The following is a 15,696-nucleotide window of genomic DNA, read 5'->3' on the forward strand; positions in this document are numbered from 1 at the left end:
ACCATATGAATATACCCTTGGTACAAATGTATATGTTTTTATATTTTCAAGTTTCACATTCATTAATTTAAATTAAATTATGAAGATCATCAGGGTCATGTGTGATAGGGACATATGGATCCCTCCGTATGTTGTAGAGGTCCTAATTAGAGAATTAATTAACAGGCCTAGATGGACTGCAGCCATCTTTCTTTTAGGCCTGGACAACTGATTAAAGACACAAGATGGTAGTGTATCAAAAGAGTTCTGATTTTATTGTAAGAAAAAGGTAGTTTAAATACATTACAGACAAAGAGCTGGCTTGGCTATTCTAATCAGTACAATCATGATTGGTTATAGAGATATAAGACAAGCCTGGCACATGGCTATTGGCTGAGGCTCATTATAATCTGCATCTCATTATAGCTTTCCACACTGGGATGGACTTTCCCATGAAACAAAGAAGGATTCAAAATACTTATGTGTGAGCTAACATCCCAGACTATCTATATGTATATATCATGGCAAAAGAGAGAAGATGACACGTTCCATAGACTCTGTGTCTATACACTCTAAGTGACCTTCATATACCATAAAATATGACAGAGTGCCCAGATACCATAAGATTAATACTTTTGTTGGTTATGTGTCCATACATCATGTAAAGGAGATAAGAGATATACAAAGTCAGCTGCATCTTCTCAAAATGAGGCCATTGAGAGATAATGATTAGCAACCTCTGCATTAACGTTCATTATCACATTCCTTAAAGTCTAACAAGGGGCCTCCTTGACTTAAACAGAAAAATACATACTTATACAGTTTATATGTGAAAGAGTACAAGATGGCTGCCAAAATACAAAGATGGAGGACTTAACTCTAACATGTGGATGCCTAAGTTTTCAAATGTAAAGTATTCCCAATAATTTTTTATGCAAATTTTCTTCTCCATTTATTTTTTTACATTTTAATTTTATAAATTAGAATACTTGTGTATATGCTAGAGCAGGTTGTTAGGGCAACACTAAAGGTATGTTCACATGCAGTGTCTTTCAGTATTAGCAGAATGGAACGTACTTCAAAGGGGTTTTCTGGACTTATCATTCGATGACATATGCTTTAGGACAGGTCATCAATTTAAGATCTGCAGGGGTCAGACACCTAGGATCCCTGTAAATCAGCTTGCAATGGCATACAGCACTGTGCTTGGTTGTGTGTGAGGAGGCCACAGTACTTGTCCGAATGAAGTGGACCCTTCAAACTCTGATTAGCAGGAGGCACGGCTGACGGACCCTGCAAAACTTCAATTGATGACTTGTCCTAAGGATAGGATATCAATTCATAAACCCAGAAACCCCTCTAACAAATGCACTCTCTAAAAAATAAAAAAATTAAAAAAAAAAAAGCCCCAAAATAAAAGTTGACCTCCAGTACAAATATTTGAATTCAATTTGCCTGCCCGTGATCACACAGCAGTTACAGATCACGTGATCAAACAGGTGTCCAGGATCAGAAATCCCTTCAATCCAGGTCATAGATCAGAAGCGTACTGCAGTGATACCAAGAGATGTGTCTGTAGACTAAGGACACGAAACACCCTGCCATCAAGGGGTTAACTACATATGACAGAAGCTTCAAATAGAAAAAAAGGCAAACAGACTGAAAGGAAACTTATTAAAAAAAAAAAAAAACTTTTGTCAGCGATGGCAGACGCATGAACATGTTCTCCATCTGTATGCTTTATTCCAGGGCTGTGGAGTTGGAGGCCATAGAACAGCAGACTTGGAGAGCATTCACACTACCGTCTGTGTCCGACAGCTAGTGTCCGCTGCTAATGTCTGTATAAAATCTTGTGCGGGCATTAGCATCGGACACTAGCTGTGTCCGTGACATTTTGCATTCATTTAAATGGACATCGGGTGCATTCTTTCACAGTCTGTGGGTGTCCTTAAGTGTCCGTTCCCTATGATGTCCAACTTTTCAAGCGGACAGCAAAACCCGACATGTAGGTAGCTAGCAGCTAGCTGTCAGACACAGACGGTAGTGTGAACGCTCCCTTAGTAACATTTTCACCAACAGACTTGATTTATTCACTTTTCAGACCATTCTTCTGGTCCCAGAACAGATCACAATAATGAGCTAAACTAAGACTAAAAAATAAAAATACAGGAAAGATTTTTTCGAATAAATTCACTTTACCTAAAATAAATTCCTATTTATAAAAAATATGAAAGGAAACAGACTAAATTTTACTGAATGCTCAGTGAGCTGACACTGGGTTTCCTTGTCCTACCATCCAACTATTTACCACAGTGAAAACTGCTGATCATATGGTAGCTGGTGGCGAGAGAAAAAAAACCTGCACAGAACATATCGCTGACCAAGCGGGATGTAGACCAGGGGTCTGATGGAAGAACACATGGCAAGACTTAAATGGCTAACATTAGTGGATAATTAGAATTTTTACATTTTTAAATATATATTTTTTTTTCTTTTTAAAGCTCTGCCCTACTTTTCTTGCAGTCTATGTCAAGGTCCCACAGGCAGAGTTCAATACTTATATTCATCTGTGTAATTGGAGTTAAAGGGGTTTCCCCCATCTCCCTCTCAGCAGTTTGCCAGCTGTCTACAACAAAATGACGTGAGGGCTTTGACTGTTTAATAGACAGTACGCTATGACATACCTCAGTAGATATATACATTTGCCTTTAACATAAGAGATCACTTATTACCAGATATCAAATAATATTCACACCTACACTAGACTCTATCCGTCATTCATGTGCACCAGGCAAACTGCTAAAACAGCGGTTACCCACGAACCCTATAGACAATAATGAGGTTCGAGAGTTGTTGCCTTTTTTATACGAACTCCTGCCCAGATGTTAACCTAGCCTAATGGACATTACATCACACAGATGTGTCCAGAACACTTACTGTGCTCAGAGACAATGTTCTTACAGTTATCTGTTAGGAATTGCTAGGACAGCAGTTCCCCAGTGCTGTAGATAAACCCTGGAGGAAAGGGCACAAGAGACAGTGAGCCCTAAGCTGAAGCCCCCCCACTGTCCCTTCCTGCTTGCCTAGTCCTTTCCTATGTAATAGGCAACAGCCTGGAGACGATCCCTTCCTATATACGTGAAACACAAAATGCACACAAGAAACAGCAACAAAGGGAGGAAAGTAAGCCAAGGGTTCAGTAACAGTCGAGCAATGCAGTGTCAAAATCGATATCCAAAAGAATATAGTCAGTAGGAAAAGCCAAAGGGTAAAGAATCAGAATACACAAACAGCAAGAGAAAAAGCCAGCACGCACAAGGCAATAGCAAGCACCAATGTGAATGTGAGCCAAGAATAAATAGGATGAACCCGCCCTGGAGTTGATAGGTGGATAGGCTGTCAATCACAGGGCAAGACTAAAATTAACTACTTCAAGAACAGAGGCAAACGAGGGCAGAAGACGGATGTGGTGGAAATTCAATTACAAAACTAGAGCTGTGTTTACACAGTGCAATCAAAAACTCTAAAGGTGCATTCACACGGAGTAACGTGCCGTGTGACCTGGCACATATACGCCGTGACGCGGCGTATACGATCCAGGCTCCCATTGAAAATCAATGGGAGCGTATACGGCGCTCAAAATCTCACACGGCGTATACGTGCCAGGTCACGCGGCATGTTACTCCGTGTGAATGCACACTAAGCAAGGAATTAAACTGCACACGCCTTCTGCACCACAGCATGTGAGCAGAGGTTGGAGCAGTGACCCGAACAGGCAGAGACGTTACATTATCTTTGTTTTTACATAGAAGGATAACTGATACTGTCCATGCATTTATCAGCAAACTGCACTTAGCTGAACTCATTGTCCTATACATAACAGCTCTGTAATACAGAGAACTCAACCCCACACCCTAGAGAGCAGTGACCCATCTTCCAACCTGTGTTATCAGATATAGGCTGGGTGTCTTGACAATGATGTGTAAACAATGGAGGAATAATCTGACAGCAGGAAAATGAAGCAGTATTTCTAAAGCAATGCATTTAGGAAAACTCGAATTTAAACAAGCTAGTATTATAGATAGGATAGCTATCCCCTTTAAGTTACCAACTTCAGCTGAAAACTAAATATTTGTAATTAAATATATATAGCTGGTTGCATATTTTCTTTGACAATTAAATCACTAGATTTTTAATGAATTAGACGAGTTTACTGCTCCAGTCTGACCATGACTGTCAGCCATTTATAAAGGAATTAGACAAGAATCAAAATGTGAAAAAAGGAGGAGTTGGGAGTCATTGTTTGACCTATCCTAGCCACAGCCCTTGTTATATTACTAGAACAGGCTTGAGAGCCTTCAATAGGCTCCTGGCTGCAATAACAACCAAATGGCTCCTGCGAGTTTGATGTGTGTGAGCTGTTTGTAGAGGGAAGAAAACCCCTCAGGCTCTGTGGCCATGTCTAACAACAGCACCTGAGGAGTTGAATGCGAATTAACCTAAATTACTATTGGAAAATAGCACAAAAATGTTGGCACTGTGCAAGAGGATACAAAGACTAAGGAAAATACATATCAGAAACTTGCAGTGTTGTGCATATATTGTAATGCCCACAGAATATCAGGGCTATGTAAAGCATTCTGTTCCATTTTAGAGAAGTAACAAGGCCATAGACTGCAATACAAAGTAACTAGTTGGGGGAAGGGGGGGGTACAGCATAAATATGCCAACCAATGAGAATATTTAAAAGGGCTGTCAAGGCAAAAATGTACAACCCTTTCAAAATTTAAATCAGCTGTGGTCCCTATTGCACCAGTGTCCTCCTGCACGTCCCGGTTCTTCTGCTCCGGCAGCATCTTGCGGAGTTCTATGGAAACCACTGATTAGCCTCAGTGGTCACGTGACAGCTGAGGCCAGTCAGCAGAGGGCTTACAGTCACTACCTGTGACATTAGAGGTCTTCTTCCTAAGGCTGAGTTCACACTGGGTTTCTGGGTCAAGATTTTGAGGTGGAATCCATGTCGAAATCCTGACCAAAAAAATGCCAACCCATTGAGATCAATGGGAGCCGGTCATTTTCCTTTTCGGTTTGTTCCCACTCGTGGAAAAAAAAGAGGCGACATGCTCTTTCTACATCCGCCTCACGACACCTCCCTCCCGACTAGTCCCATTCATTTGGGCCTAATGCAGAGCAGAATGCCACGACTGCTAGGTGTGGCTAGCCGTTTTGTGGTCCGGAATCTGAGGTGGCCTCCACATCAAATCCCAGACCAAAAAAAAAACCCATCTGAACCTGGCCTAAGGCCTGCTGAGGCACTGTTTAGCCTAAGCGGTCACGTGACTGTAAATGCCAATCAGTGAATCTCCAGAAGGGACCTGATTCCTCTGCTTTGGCAGTGCCCCCCAGGTCACTTCCAGAGTTCCACTAAAGCCGCTGATTGGCCTCAGTAGTCACGTAACCAATCAGCAAAAGGCCTGCATCACGGGTCCTCTTCCTGAGGCCAATCAGTGGCTTCAGCGGACCTGTGGAAGAGACTCGGGAAACGCCGCCTGAGCAGAAGAACAGGGACATGCAGGAGGACATCGCAGCAACGGGAACAGGAAAGTATGCATTTATTTTTCACAACCCCCAGCTGATTTAAATGTTAAAAGGGTTGTCCCATTTTGCCTGAACAACCCCTTTAACAACTATCTAAAGAATTCACAGCTGCAGGCTCACTTTATGAAAGAGGTTAACCTTAGTTTCAACAGACTGAGGAGTTGCTTTACATATGAAAGATTAATTCTGACCAGTACTGTAATATTAAAAATCAATGTATTTAATCCAAAAGTTAAAGACAATCAGTGCACACACAAACTACAGAGCGCTGCCATATGGAATGGCAAGCTCCCCCGCTTAGGTTTTTTTTTTTTTTTTTTTTAGACAGATACTATTATTGAAGACTGAGGGGTTTGTCACATAAAAACTGATCGCCTGGCCCCAGCCCGAGGTATTGTTTCCCTTTGCAGACCTTTGTAAGAACACAACTGCTGTCTTTTGTTTGTTTGTTTTATAATTATCTCTATTCTGTCTAGCTTAGGGCTCATTCACATCAGCGTTCTCCTCTCCGTAGTTCAGGTTTCCGTTTCCTGCATAAAACAGAGGCAGGAGACGGAAACCTGCAGGACTCTCTCACCCATTCATTTGAATGGGTGAGAAAGCTGTCCAGCCGTGAGCGGCGGTGAGCGTTTTAGGCTCTCCGCCGCGAAACCGGGTTTTATAATCCGGACACAGAGTCGGACATGCAGTACTCTGTGTCCGGATTAAAAAATCCGGTTTCGCGGCGGAGAGCATAAAACGCTCACCGCCGCTCACGGCCGGACCCGGTCTGAGCTTTCCGACTTCTGGCATGCAGAAGACGGAAAGCTCAGAACGGACAGGTGAACGCTAGTGTGAACCTAGCATTATTAGTGTCAGTTAATGTCCGTTATGATAGGTGTCCGTTTTTTTTCTTTTAAACGGACACCTTCATAACGGACACCAACGGTAGTGCGAACGCCCCCTTACTATTCTTTAGCTGACTTACTTTGAGCCAGAATTCTACGTCCCAAGTCAAGTACACTCTAGGCCACAGCCCTTTTTTGGGAAGTCACAAGCACGTTTAGCAAGTGGAGAAATTTTTTACCAAGCTAGATGAGCCATGGTAATACCTGCGTTTAGTAGTAAACCAAAATAACTTGTCATCAATAGAAGTGTCATGTGTACGTTTTGTGTACTTTTTTTTTTTTTTTTTTTTTTGGTACTTTGCTGCTTGTAATGTAACCAAAACTTTTGTCACTAGCCCAATAACTTTCCTTGCAATATCAGCACACAAAAGAGACACACTATGAATATTCAGCAAAAAAGGGTTTGTTCACATGTTCACAGTTGTTTCTCATCTCCATCAGTTACCAGAGTTACCACACACACATATATACATAATACGTGTGTGTGCTATAAACACATACTTATGTGTGTTTATATAATATACATATACATATGTGTGTATGTGTGTATATTATATAAACACAGATATGTATGTGCTTATAGCACACGTATTATGTAAACACATATATATCTATACACACAATACGTGTGTGAGATTATATATATATATATATATATATATATATATATATATATATATATGCTAGTGTATCTTTACATATAATGGCTGTGCTATATAGACATTCTAAATCACTCAGACTAGCCCCACGATACAACACTTCCCAGTAAAGGTGTCTTGTCTTGGTGAATTTTTCAAAAAAAAAAAAAAAAATACATTTTTAAAAACAGACAAGCACACATTGTTCAAAAAATTAAGGAGCTTTCCTACTTTTGAGCAACACGCTGTGTGAACACAACCTGTGTAGGACCCTACATGATACTGATTGAGCATTCACATCTATTGCACGTTGCCCATCTCCTTCCCTCTCCTTTTGCAGCCAATGTACTGCCAAGTCAACTCATCAGTGTCCATAAAACCCTTCGACCACTCACAGGAGAATGCCTATCCAATGGAGGCAGGGGATAGGCTTGAAGAGTTAAAAATAAAAATTTAAGAGATTTGTGTCTACCTGTCTTTGCTGCTGCCATCATCTAGATGGATGATTCACGTACTGGCTTGGCTGGTGACCAGCCAGGACCCCCCCCCCCCCATACAGCTTTCATCAGTAATGACATCACATACACGGAGACTGTATTTGGCTAACAACTGACATCATGCACACAATGCCCAATGGCACATGGCCAGTACCACTAAGGAAGTGATTGTAACAATAACTTTGTTCCTCACACTATTCTGCAAAAGGGTAGGAAATTTTTTATGTGGCCATTCCACGGCTCCCTTCTATGCAACTGAATAGCAGCACAGCTGCTATACATGGTACAATGCTGTGCCTAGTATGCAGCGAAGAGACAACAGTGCTCCTCTGAATCCTGCAGTCTCTTCAAAACAGAGTATTATATGTCAGACCACCACCAATCTGATACTGATGCCTTATAAAAGATAGGTCACCAATATCATATTCCAGGAAAACAAATATATGCTTAAAGAGGACCTTTCATCAGATTGGGCACATGCAGTTTTATACACTGCTGGAAAGCTGACAGTGCGCTGAATTCAGCGCACTGTCGGCTTTCCCGATCTGTGCCCAGTGTAAAGCGCTATCGGTCCCGGTACCGTAGCGCTTTAGCATCAGAAGGGCGTTTCTGACCATTAGCCAGGAAGGTCCTTCTCCACAGCAGCGCCTATCGCGCTGTACAGTGTGAGCGGGGAGTTACGCCCCCTCCCTCTGCTCACAGTGCTCGTCCATAGACGAGTATTATCAGGAGAGGGAGGGGGGCGTTCCTCCCCGCTCACACAGTACAGCGCGATAGGCGCTGCTGGGCAGAAGGGCGTCCCTGGCTAACTGTCAGAAATGCCCTTCTGACACTAAAGCGCTACGGTACCAGGACCGATAGCGCTTTACACCGGGCACAGATCGGGAAAGCCGACAGTGCGCTGAATTCAGCGCACTGTCAGCTTTCCAGCAGTATATAAAACTGTATGTGCCCAATCTGATGAAAGGTCCTCTTTAATAAAAAAGATCTGAGAAATCCAACTTTGGCGACAGCGGTCTTTCATCAATGATTGGATCTTGGGAGGTGCTGGTTGAGGAGATCCAATCTTACAGGGCATTCACACAATGTAAACTAGCCCTAAAGCGGCGTTGATTCTGGCATGATAACTCGCGTAAGAATCAGTAAAACAGACTCCCATTGACTTCAATGTGTTCTGTTTAACGCATGTAACACATTGAAATCAACGGGTTAAAAAGCCTCCCATTGAGTTCAATGTGTTACACACGCTAAACGGAACCCATTGAAGTCAATAGGATTCTGTTTTGCAGTGCTGATTCTTACCCGAGTTATCATGCCAGAATCAGCACCGCGTTACACCGAGTGCAAAGCAGCCCTCCTCCACTAAGACAACTGATTCTCTGTTCCACCTGTGCTGTAGCTATTAAGTAAGGGGTACTCTGACGGAAAAAAAAAAAAAAAAAGTAAATACTATACTCACCTCTCCATTTAGCTGGGTACCATAGCCCCAGTGTAAATCTGGCGTCATCAATTCCAATAATGAAAACTTGGAATCTTTTCAGTCTCTGATACAATTTGGATGAGGAACTGAAAGACCGTCAGCCCTTAGATTTATTATTTCACATAACTAAAAGAAAAAAACCCTTATGGGACACATTGCGATTAGATGTTAACTCATGCACACATCAAACTGTAAGGCAGTGCAGTCCTAACAATACCACCACATAATATGGAGCAACAGGAAATGTGGGCAGCACTGAATTGCATAACATGGCCTCTAGGGAATAACAGTTCTGTTAGGCAGCACGTGGAGGGACATCATCCAATATTTTTCTTACTGACTCAGTAGACAAGTATGTATGTACATATAGATTTGTACATCAAACATACTTAAAATGCACATAGGCACGAGGACTAAATCTAGTGACATTCCTCTGAGCTTTCACTGCCACAGTACTTTGCATAACTTCATATACAGATTGACCGTTAACCTTCTGATCTTTTAGAGATATTAATGGCCAAAGGCGCTTAAAAACAGACATTTAACAGATATACCTGGGCAAAGGTATTCACAATACATATGGCACAATCTTAAAACGAAAGTGCCACCAAAATAACTTATCGCTGACTGATCAATGAGATAGGTGCCAAGTGTGTGACTGCTGTGGAATATACCAATTGCAAGAATGGAGTCATGTGTCCATTCCTGTAATGGTGAAATGGTCACATAGATGTGCTGCCACGTTATTTAATCTCTATGGGGATAGGGTACACCGCCAGGCCATCTTTGTCAGTCCCACAGACTTACACAGGGGACAGGATAACCCCATTCTAATGATCAATGTAGACCCCATAAGTGAATGACAGTCAGACACCATCTATTCTATGGAGATTTGGTAGGTAAACATACAACTAAGGAAACCAGGTCCATACAAGAAACTTTTTTTTTTTTTTTTTTTTTGCCCTTTAACAGCATTTACAAACTGACTGTTACATAAATACCAGTAGGTAGAATACAGCAGACTATAAATTCCCATATACTGTACAGTTCATACTACTACAGTAGATCTGGAGGTAGCAAAGACAATAGACTGTAAATGAGCCACATTAGATATGTCACAACTCACTACGGTAGATACATGCATAAAGTGACAAAAGAGTCCTGGAAACTGGAATCTGTGAAATACATTCGCTAATTAAACTAATTCTTGGATTTTACTTTTTTTTTGCCTTAAATGAAGTCTTTAAGATCAAAAATGAATCAGATGTATACTTTCTTTTGCATACATGCGACAGGATTGAAAAGCATAGTCTACAACACTAAAATATATCGCAAAACATATACATTAATGGCAGTCACCCACATTCAGAAGACTAAACAAAAAAAAAAAAAACTGTACACCCAAAAACTGGTGTGAACAGGACTTGGATAATCAACAGGTTGACTCTTCTGCCGTATGATCGGAGCCAAAAAAACACCAAAACAAAAAACATTACAATGAATGAAAAGCCCCAGGATGGACATTGTCCTTTATATTACAATTCCAGTTTTGGTGGGTTTTTGCCTTGTTTCTTTAATATACCGTGCATACTAAATAATTGGAGAGCCCTGCTATCATAATTTATAAGAGCCACAAAGTATCTAATGCTGGGCACAATCTGAAAACAAGCAGCAGAACATGCAGCCAGAAAACATGGACGACTATCGCACACCATCACCACTTTAACCAAAATAACACACGAGCATGGTCACGTGACAAGCAATGCAAGCAGAATCCATGGAAGTTTATCCAACCTGATCAGCCAATGTTGCAACTATTTAGAAGCCAAAACACCAGACATGCAACAAGCAAACATCCCTGCAACATGGCGAACATCACAACTACAGATCACCGGCAGAAACTTTAACACTAATCTAAATGCAAAGCAGAAAGATGAGCCCGAGGTCAATAGATCCCATAAACAGCAACAGCCTGTCCTACCCCCATAACACGGCAGCAAGTCACGATGTATCGCAGAGACAACACATGTATCCACAGCTACTTGCGATCACAGCCTGTATCGCGACAGCGGCTGGATAGAGCCTCATCCTCCATCTCAGCAGGGCTGCACATCACATGCTGCACAGCCGGGGTGACGGACTTTGCTGCCACATGCGGCCTCTCTCTCACCTTGCTGGATGTCCCCGTTACTGCCACCGGGCAGCGGGACACTGAGCTGCCTCTCCGGCTCCGGCAGGCAGCGGCGGCAGAAGGAGTGCAGGCAAGGCAGCAGTTTAGGCTCCGAGTCCCGGCTCTGTAAGCTCTGCTTGCACACAGCACATGTATCCAGTAGGTTCAACACCACAGACGACGTGGAGGACGAAGCAGAAGTGGAAAAAGAGGCCGCTGAGGAGGAGGGGGCCGGGCTCTCCTCTGCCGGGGCAGCCACTGGCACAACTGGGGCCGCAGCCTTCTCCCCGTTCTCTGCCTCTTCCACAGGCTGGGCCTCAGTTCCCGCAGCATTCCCCTCCTGTCCGCTGCCATTGTTGTTGTTGTTACTGCTCACTGAACCTTCCGTCTCTCCGCCACCGCCTCCTTTGTTGTCCGCCATGTTTTTCCTCTTTGAACCCCTGAACTGACCGCTTCGCGACGCCACCAGCGCACGTACAGTACGCCGCCGCAATGAAGGCCACCCTCTCTCCCTCCCTCTGCTCTAACGGCCACGGCGAGGTGACGTCAGCGGCGACGTGCGGGACACTCTAGAAAGCGCGTGCGTAGTGTGCGCTTCACGGAAGGAAGACAGTGCGCAATGAGTCTGCGCCGAGCATGGAGATATACGCATGCGCGCTAATAGCGGACAGGGGGTTGCGCAGGGGCTCTTCACATGTATGCTAACTAGTGCGGTTCCGTCCGTGTTCCCTGTAATTAGCATAATACGTATGTGTGTGTAATTTATAGTTTTAGTGTAATACATATGTGTGTGTAATTATAGTATTGCCTCATATAGAAGAGGTCGTAGCTGCGTTTTAATGGAATTGAATCATTAGAAAAAAAGAGGGACGTACTAAAAAGCACAATGACAAAGAAACAATGCTATTAATTGCTATAAATATTAAGGGCTCGTTCACATCTGCGCCCAGGTGTCCGTTCTGCAGGTTTCCGTTTCCTGCATAAAACAGAGCAGGAGACGGAAACTTGCAGGAGTCTTTCTCACCCATTCATTTGAATGGGTGAGAAAGCTGTGCGGCGGTGAGCGTTTTGCGCTCTCCACCGCGAAACCATGTTTTTTTAAACGGACACAGAGTTGGACATGCAGTACTCTGTGTCCGGATTAAAAAATCCGGTTTTGCGGCGGAGAGCTTAAAACGCTCACGGCCGGACCCGGTCTGTGCTTTCCGTCTTCTGGCATGCAGAAGACAGCACAGAACGGAGAGTAGAACGCAGGTGTGAACCTAGCGTAAGACTAGTATAATGCATTTCTTTTGCTTTGGAGACATGAAATGAAGATATTATGTTTATAGTGCAATCAATACAGATTCCATATATACAGACATACAGTATATTCTTTATGCTTCCTAGATGTGGAATGAATAGGTTATATGTGTACATACGTCCCAACCGTCCCAGATTCTGCAGGACATTCCCAGATTCAGGTTCATGTCCTGCAGTCCCAGTCCGCGGGATTTTTGTCCCGGTTTCAACTCTCTGGACGCAGATGAGTTCAATACAGTATTGAAGGAAGCAGGAGCTGTCAGCATAGCTCCTGCTTCAGCACTGAGCTCCTGCTTCGGGCGTGATGTTTGTGATGTCATCACATTGCGCCCAGAGCTCAGCACTCAGATAGAACGGCAGGGAATTGAGTAAAGGTGAGTATCAGTGTTTTTATGTTATAAACTTTGGCATACTGAGGGGGAACAGTAACCTAGGGGCAGAGATGGAAGGGGAACATTATACTGTGGGCAGAGATGGAAGGGGAATGTTATACTGGGGGCAGAGATGGAAGGGGAACATTATACTGGGGGCAGAGATGGAAGGGGAATGTTATACTAGGGGCAGAGATGGAAGGGGAATTTTATACTGGAGACAGAGATGGAAGGGGAACATTACACTGAGGTCAGAGAAGGAGAGGCACATTATACTGAGTAAAGGTGAGTATCAGTGTTTTTATGTTATAAACTTTGACGACAAATTGAGGGGGAACAGTAACCTAGGGGCAGAGATGGAAGGGGAACGTTATACTGGGGGCAGAGATGGAAGGGGAATGTTATACTGTGGGCAGAGATGGAAGGTGAATTTTATACTGGGGGCAGAGATGGAAGGGGAACATTACACTGAGGGCAGAGAAGGAGAGGTACCGTATTTTTCGGACTATAAGACGCACTTTTTTTCCACCAAATTTGGGGGGAAAAGAAGGGTGCGTCTTATAGTCCGAATGTGGCGCCTGGCATCCGCTGTACTAGAGAGACGGATGCCGGCAAGGGATAGATGCAGGTGCCAGGGCATGAAGCCAGCAGCGGGAGGAGTGATGCTATTCCGCTCCTCCGTCCCCCCGCTGCTGGCTTCATGCAGGGCAGAGGAGCGCAGCGATGTCTCAGGCCCCGGCACCTGCATCTATCCCTCGCCGGCATCCGCCTCTCTAGTACAGCGGATGCCGGGTCTGTAGTCTGTTTTGGCGGCCCCTTCTCCTCCGGGGCCGGTCCCCACCGGCCCCGTACCTGTGAAGTTGCAGGCCGGCTCCTGCGCGGCGATATCGCAAGAGCCGACCTGTTCGGGTGACAGCCGGGAGCCTAATGAAGGCTAACAGGCCTGTCACTGCTATATTAGTATTGCGGCTGGGTCTATGACCAGCCGTAATACTAATATACAGAATGTCCCATAGACGGCATAGACTTTTGCCAATGATAGAGCCCCTTTAAACAGTGCTAATATTCTAGCAGACACCACTCAGTCTGCACCGCTGCTACAACTTAGGGATAAGCTGACTAACCCTCACATTTCCTAAGGATATCTATCACTATCACAGCGTTACTGCATATGCAGAGCTGTCCTATCCCTTACTTTCCCTATACGTTTCATCTCAGATCTTACAGCCTCATCAGGGGAGTCTAAGTATTGTTTTTAGGTAATCATATAGCACAGCACTAATAAATAATAATAATTAAAAAAAAAAAAAGGCTAATACAAGGCTGGAGCAGTCATCGCCTAGTGCACCTACTCCATTCCACCTTGCAGCCTGGCACTGAGTGTGGCCATACACACCCGCCACCCCTACAACCTTATATGGCCAAAGAGGCCCCTCCCTGCTTCTGAGTGACAGAGCGAGCAGGTAATGAGAATATGGGCATGAATCACCAGACCCACAGAGGTATTGTGTATTGTTATGGAAACTAAGATGCTTAACTGTCAACAACTAATTCATGCACATAGAAGGAAAACACATGATCAGGCAGAAAATCAACAGAACCAACAACGCATATACTAACTACAACAAACCTAATCTATCCAGACGATCATACCAGAGAAGCAAAAAGACAAGAGGGCAAAGAAACTACAAAACTCTACCAGACATTACACATAACACGTGACCCAATTAAACCCCACATAATGGGAAAGGAATGAGACAAAAAAAGAAGAGACGAATGGGATCAAAAACTAAAGCATGATAATTGGACATAAAGAGAACCCAATCCGTTCCAACAAAGACCCCACAACTCAGATTCACTATCCATCCCCCATGATGTCTAGATCAACTATCCCATAGAAGAAGGACCCCACACACACATGAGCCTCACAGAAACCATTGAAACAACAATTGTTCATTTACACCAAATGGTTTCTCTGAATTGAACTGGAAAATCCTTCTCACTTCCCTCTGTAACACCTTCTTATCAAAATCACCACCTCCAATGGGCAGAGACACAACCTCCAAAACATGAAATAGAATATACATAGGGTCCCCACCATGGCTATCATTTACATGCTGAGCCACCAGGGTCTTATTATTCCTGTTTATATCTGCTGTATGCTCTAAAATTTGCTGTCGCAACTTCCGCACCGTCTTGCCAATGTATTGGAGTCCATTCCTGGATCTCCTCATACCTCACCGACCGCACATTCAGCATCTCTCACTCGCACACCACCTCCTCACCTCACCCTCTCTCTGTAAGTGTCCCCCAGGGCTCCGTCCTAGGACCCCTCCTGTTCTCCATCTACACCCTTGTCCTTGGCCAACTCATAGAATCTCATGGTTTTCAGTACCACTGCTATGCCGATGACACCCAAATCTACATCTCTGGACCAGGCATTACCTCCCTGCTGGCCAGAGTTCCAGATTGTTTAGCGGCCGTAGCCTCCTTCCTCTCCTCCCGCTTTTTCAAACTCAACATGGAGAAAACAGAGTTTATCATCTTCAGCCCATCCAGTATGGCCCCTCCGCCTGACCCATCTATCAAAGTTAATGGAACCCCACTTACCCCTGTCCCACAGGCCCGATGCCTTGGGGTAACCCTGGACTCTGACCTATCCTTCAAGCCACATATTCAAACCCTCAACACCTCCTGTCACCTTCAGCTCAAGATCATCCACCGAATCTGCCCCTTCCTCACCCAGGAAATTACCAAGATGCTCTTCCAGGCCC

The 15,696-nt window shown here is 43.9% G+C and overlaps 1 protein-coding gene across 2 annotated transcripts in view; it reads right to left on the reverse strand.

The window, feature by feature from the left end:
- Window positions 1-11,845, reverse strand: part of TRIM33 (tripartite motif containing 33) — a 96,592-nt gene extending 84,747 nt beyond the window's left edge. For both annotated transcript variants that reach the window (XM_075264125.1, XM_075264124.1), the window contains exon 1: window positions 11,250-11,845. In XM_075264125.1, coding sequence (XP_075120226.1) covers window positions 11,250-11,670 — 421 coding nt within the window. In that variant the 5' untranslated portion in view covers window positions 11,671-11,845. The remainder of the gene's footprint in view (window positions 1-11,249) is intronic.
- Between the last annotated feature and the right edge of the window lie 3,851 nt (window positions 11,846-15,696).

This window comes from Leptodactylus fuscus, chromosome 2 (assembly GCF_031893055.1).
Source record: "Leptodactylus fuscus isolate aLepFus1 chromosome 2, aLepFus1.hap2, whole genome shotgun sequence".
In the NCBI taxonomy this organism is placed as follows: domain Eukaryota; kingdom Metazoa; phylum Chordata; class Amphibia; order Anura; family Leptodactylidae; genus Leptodactylus; species Leptodactylus fuscus.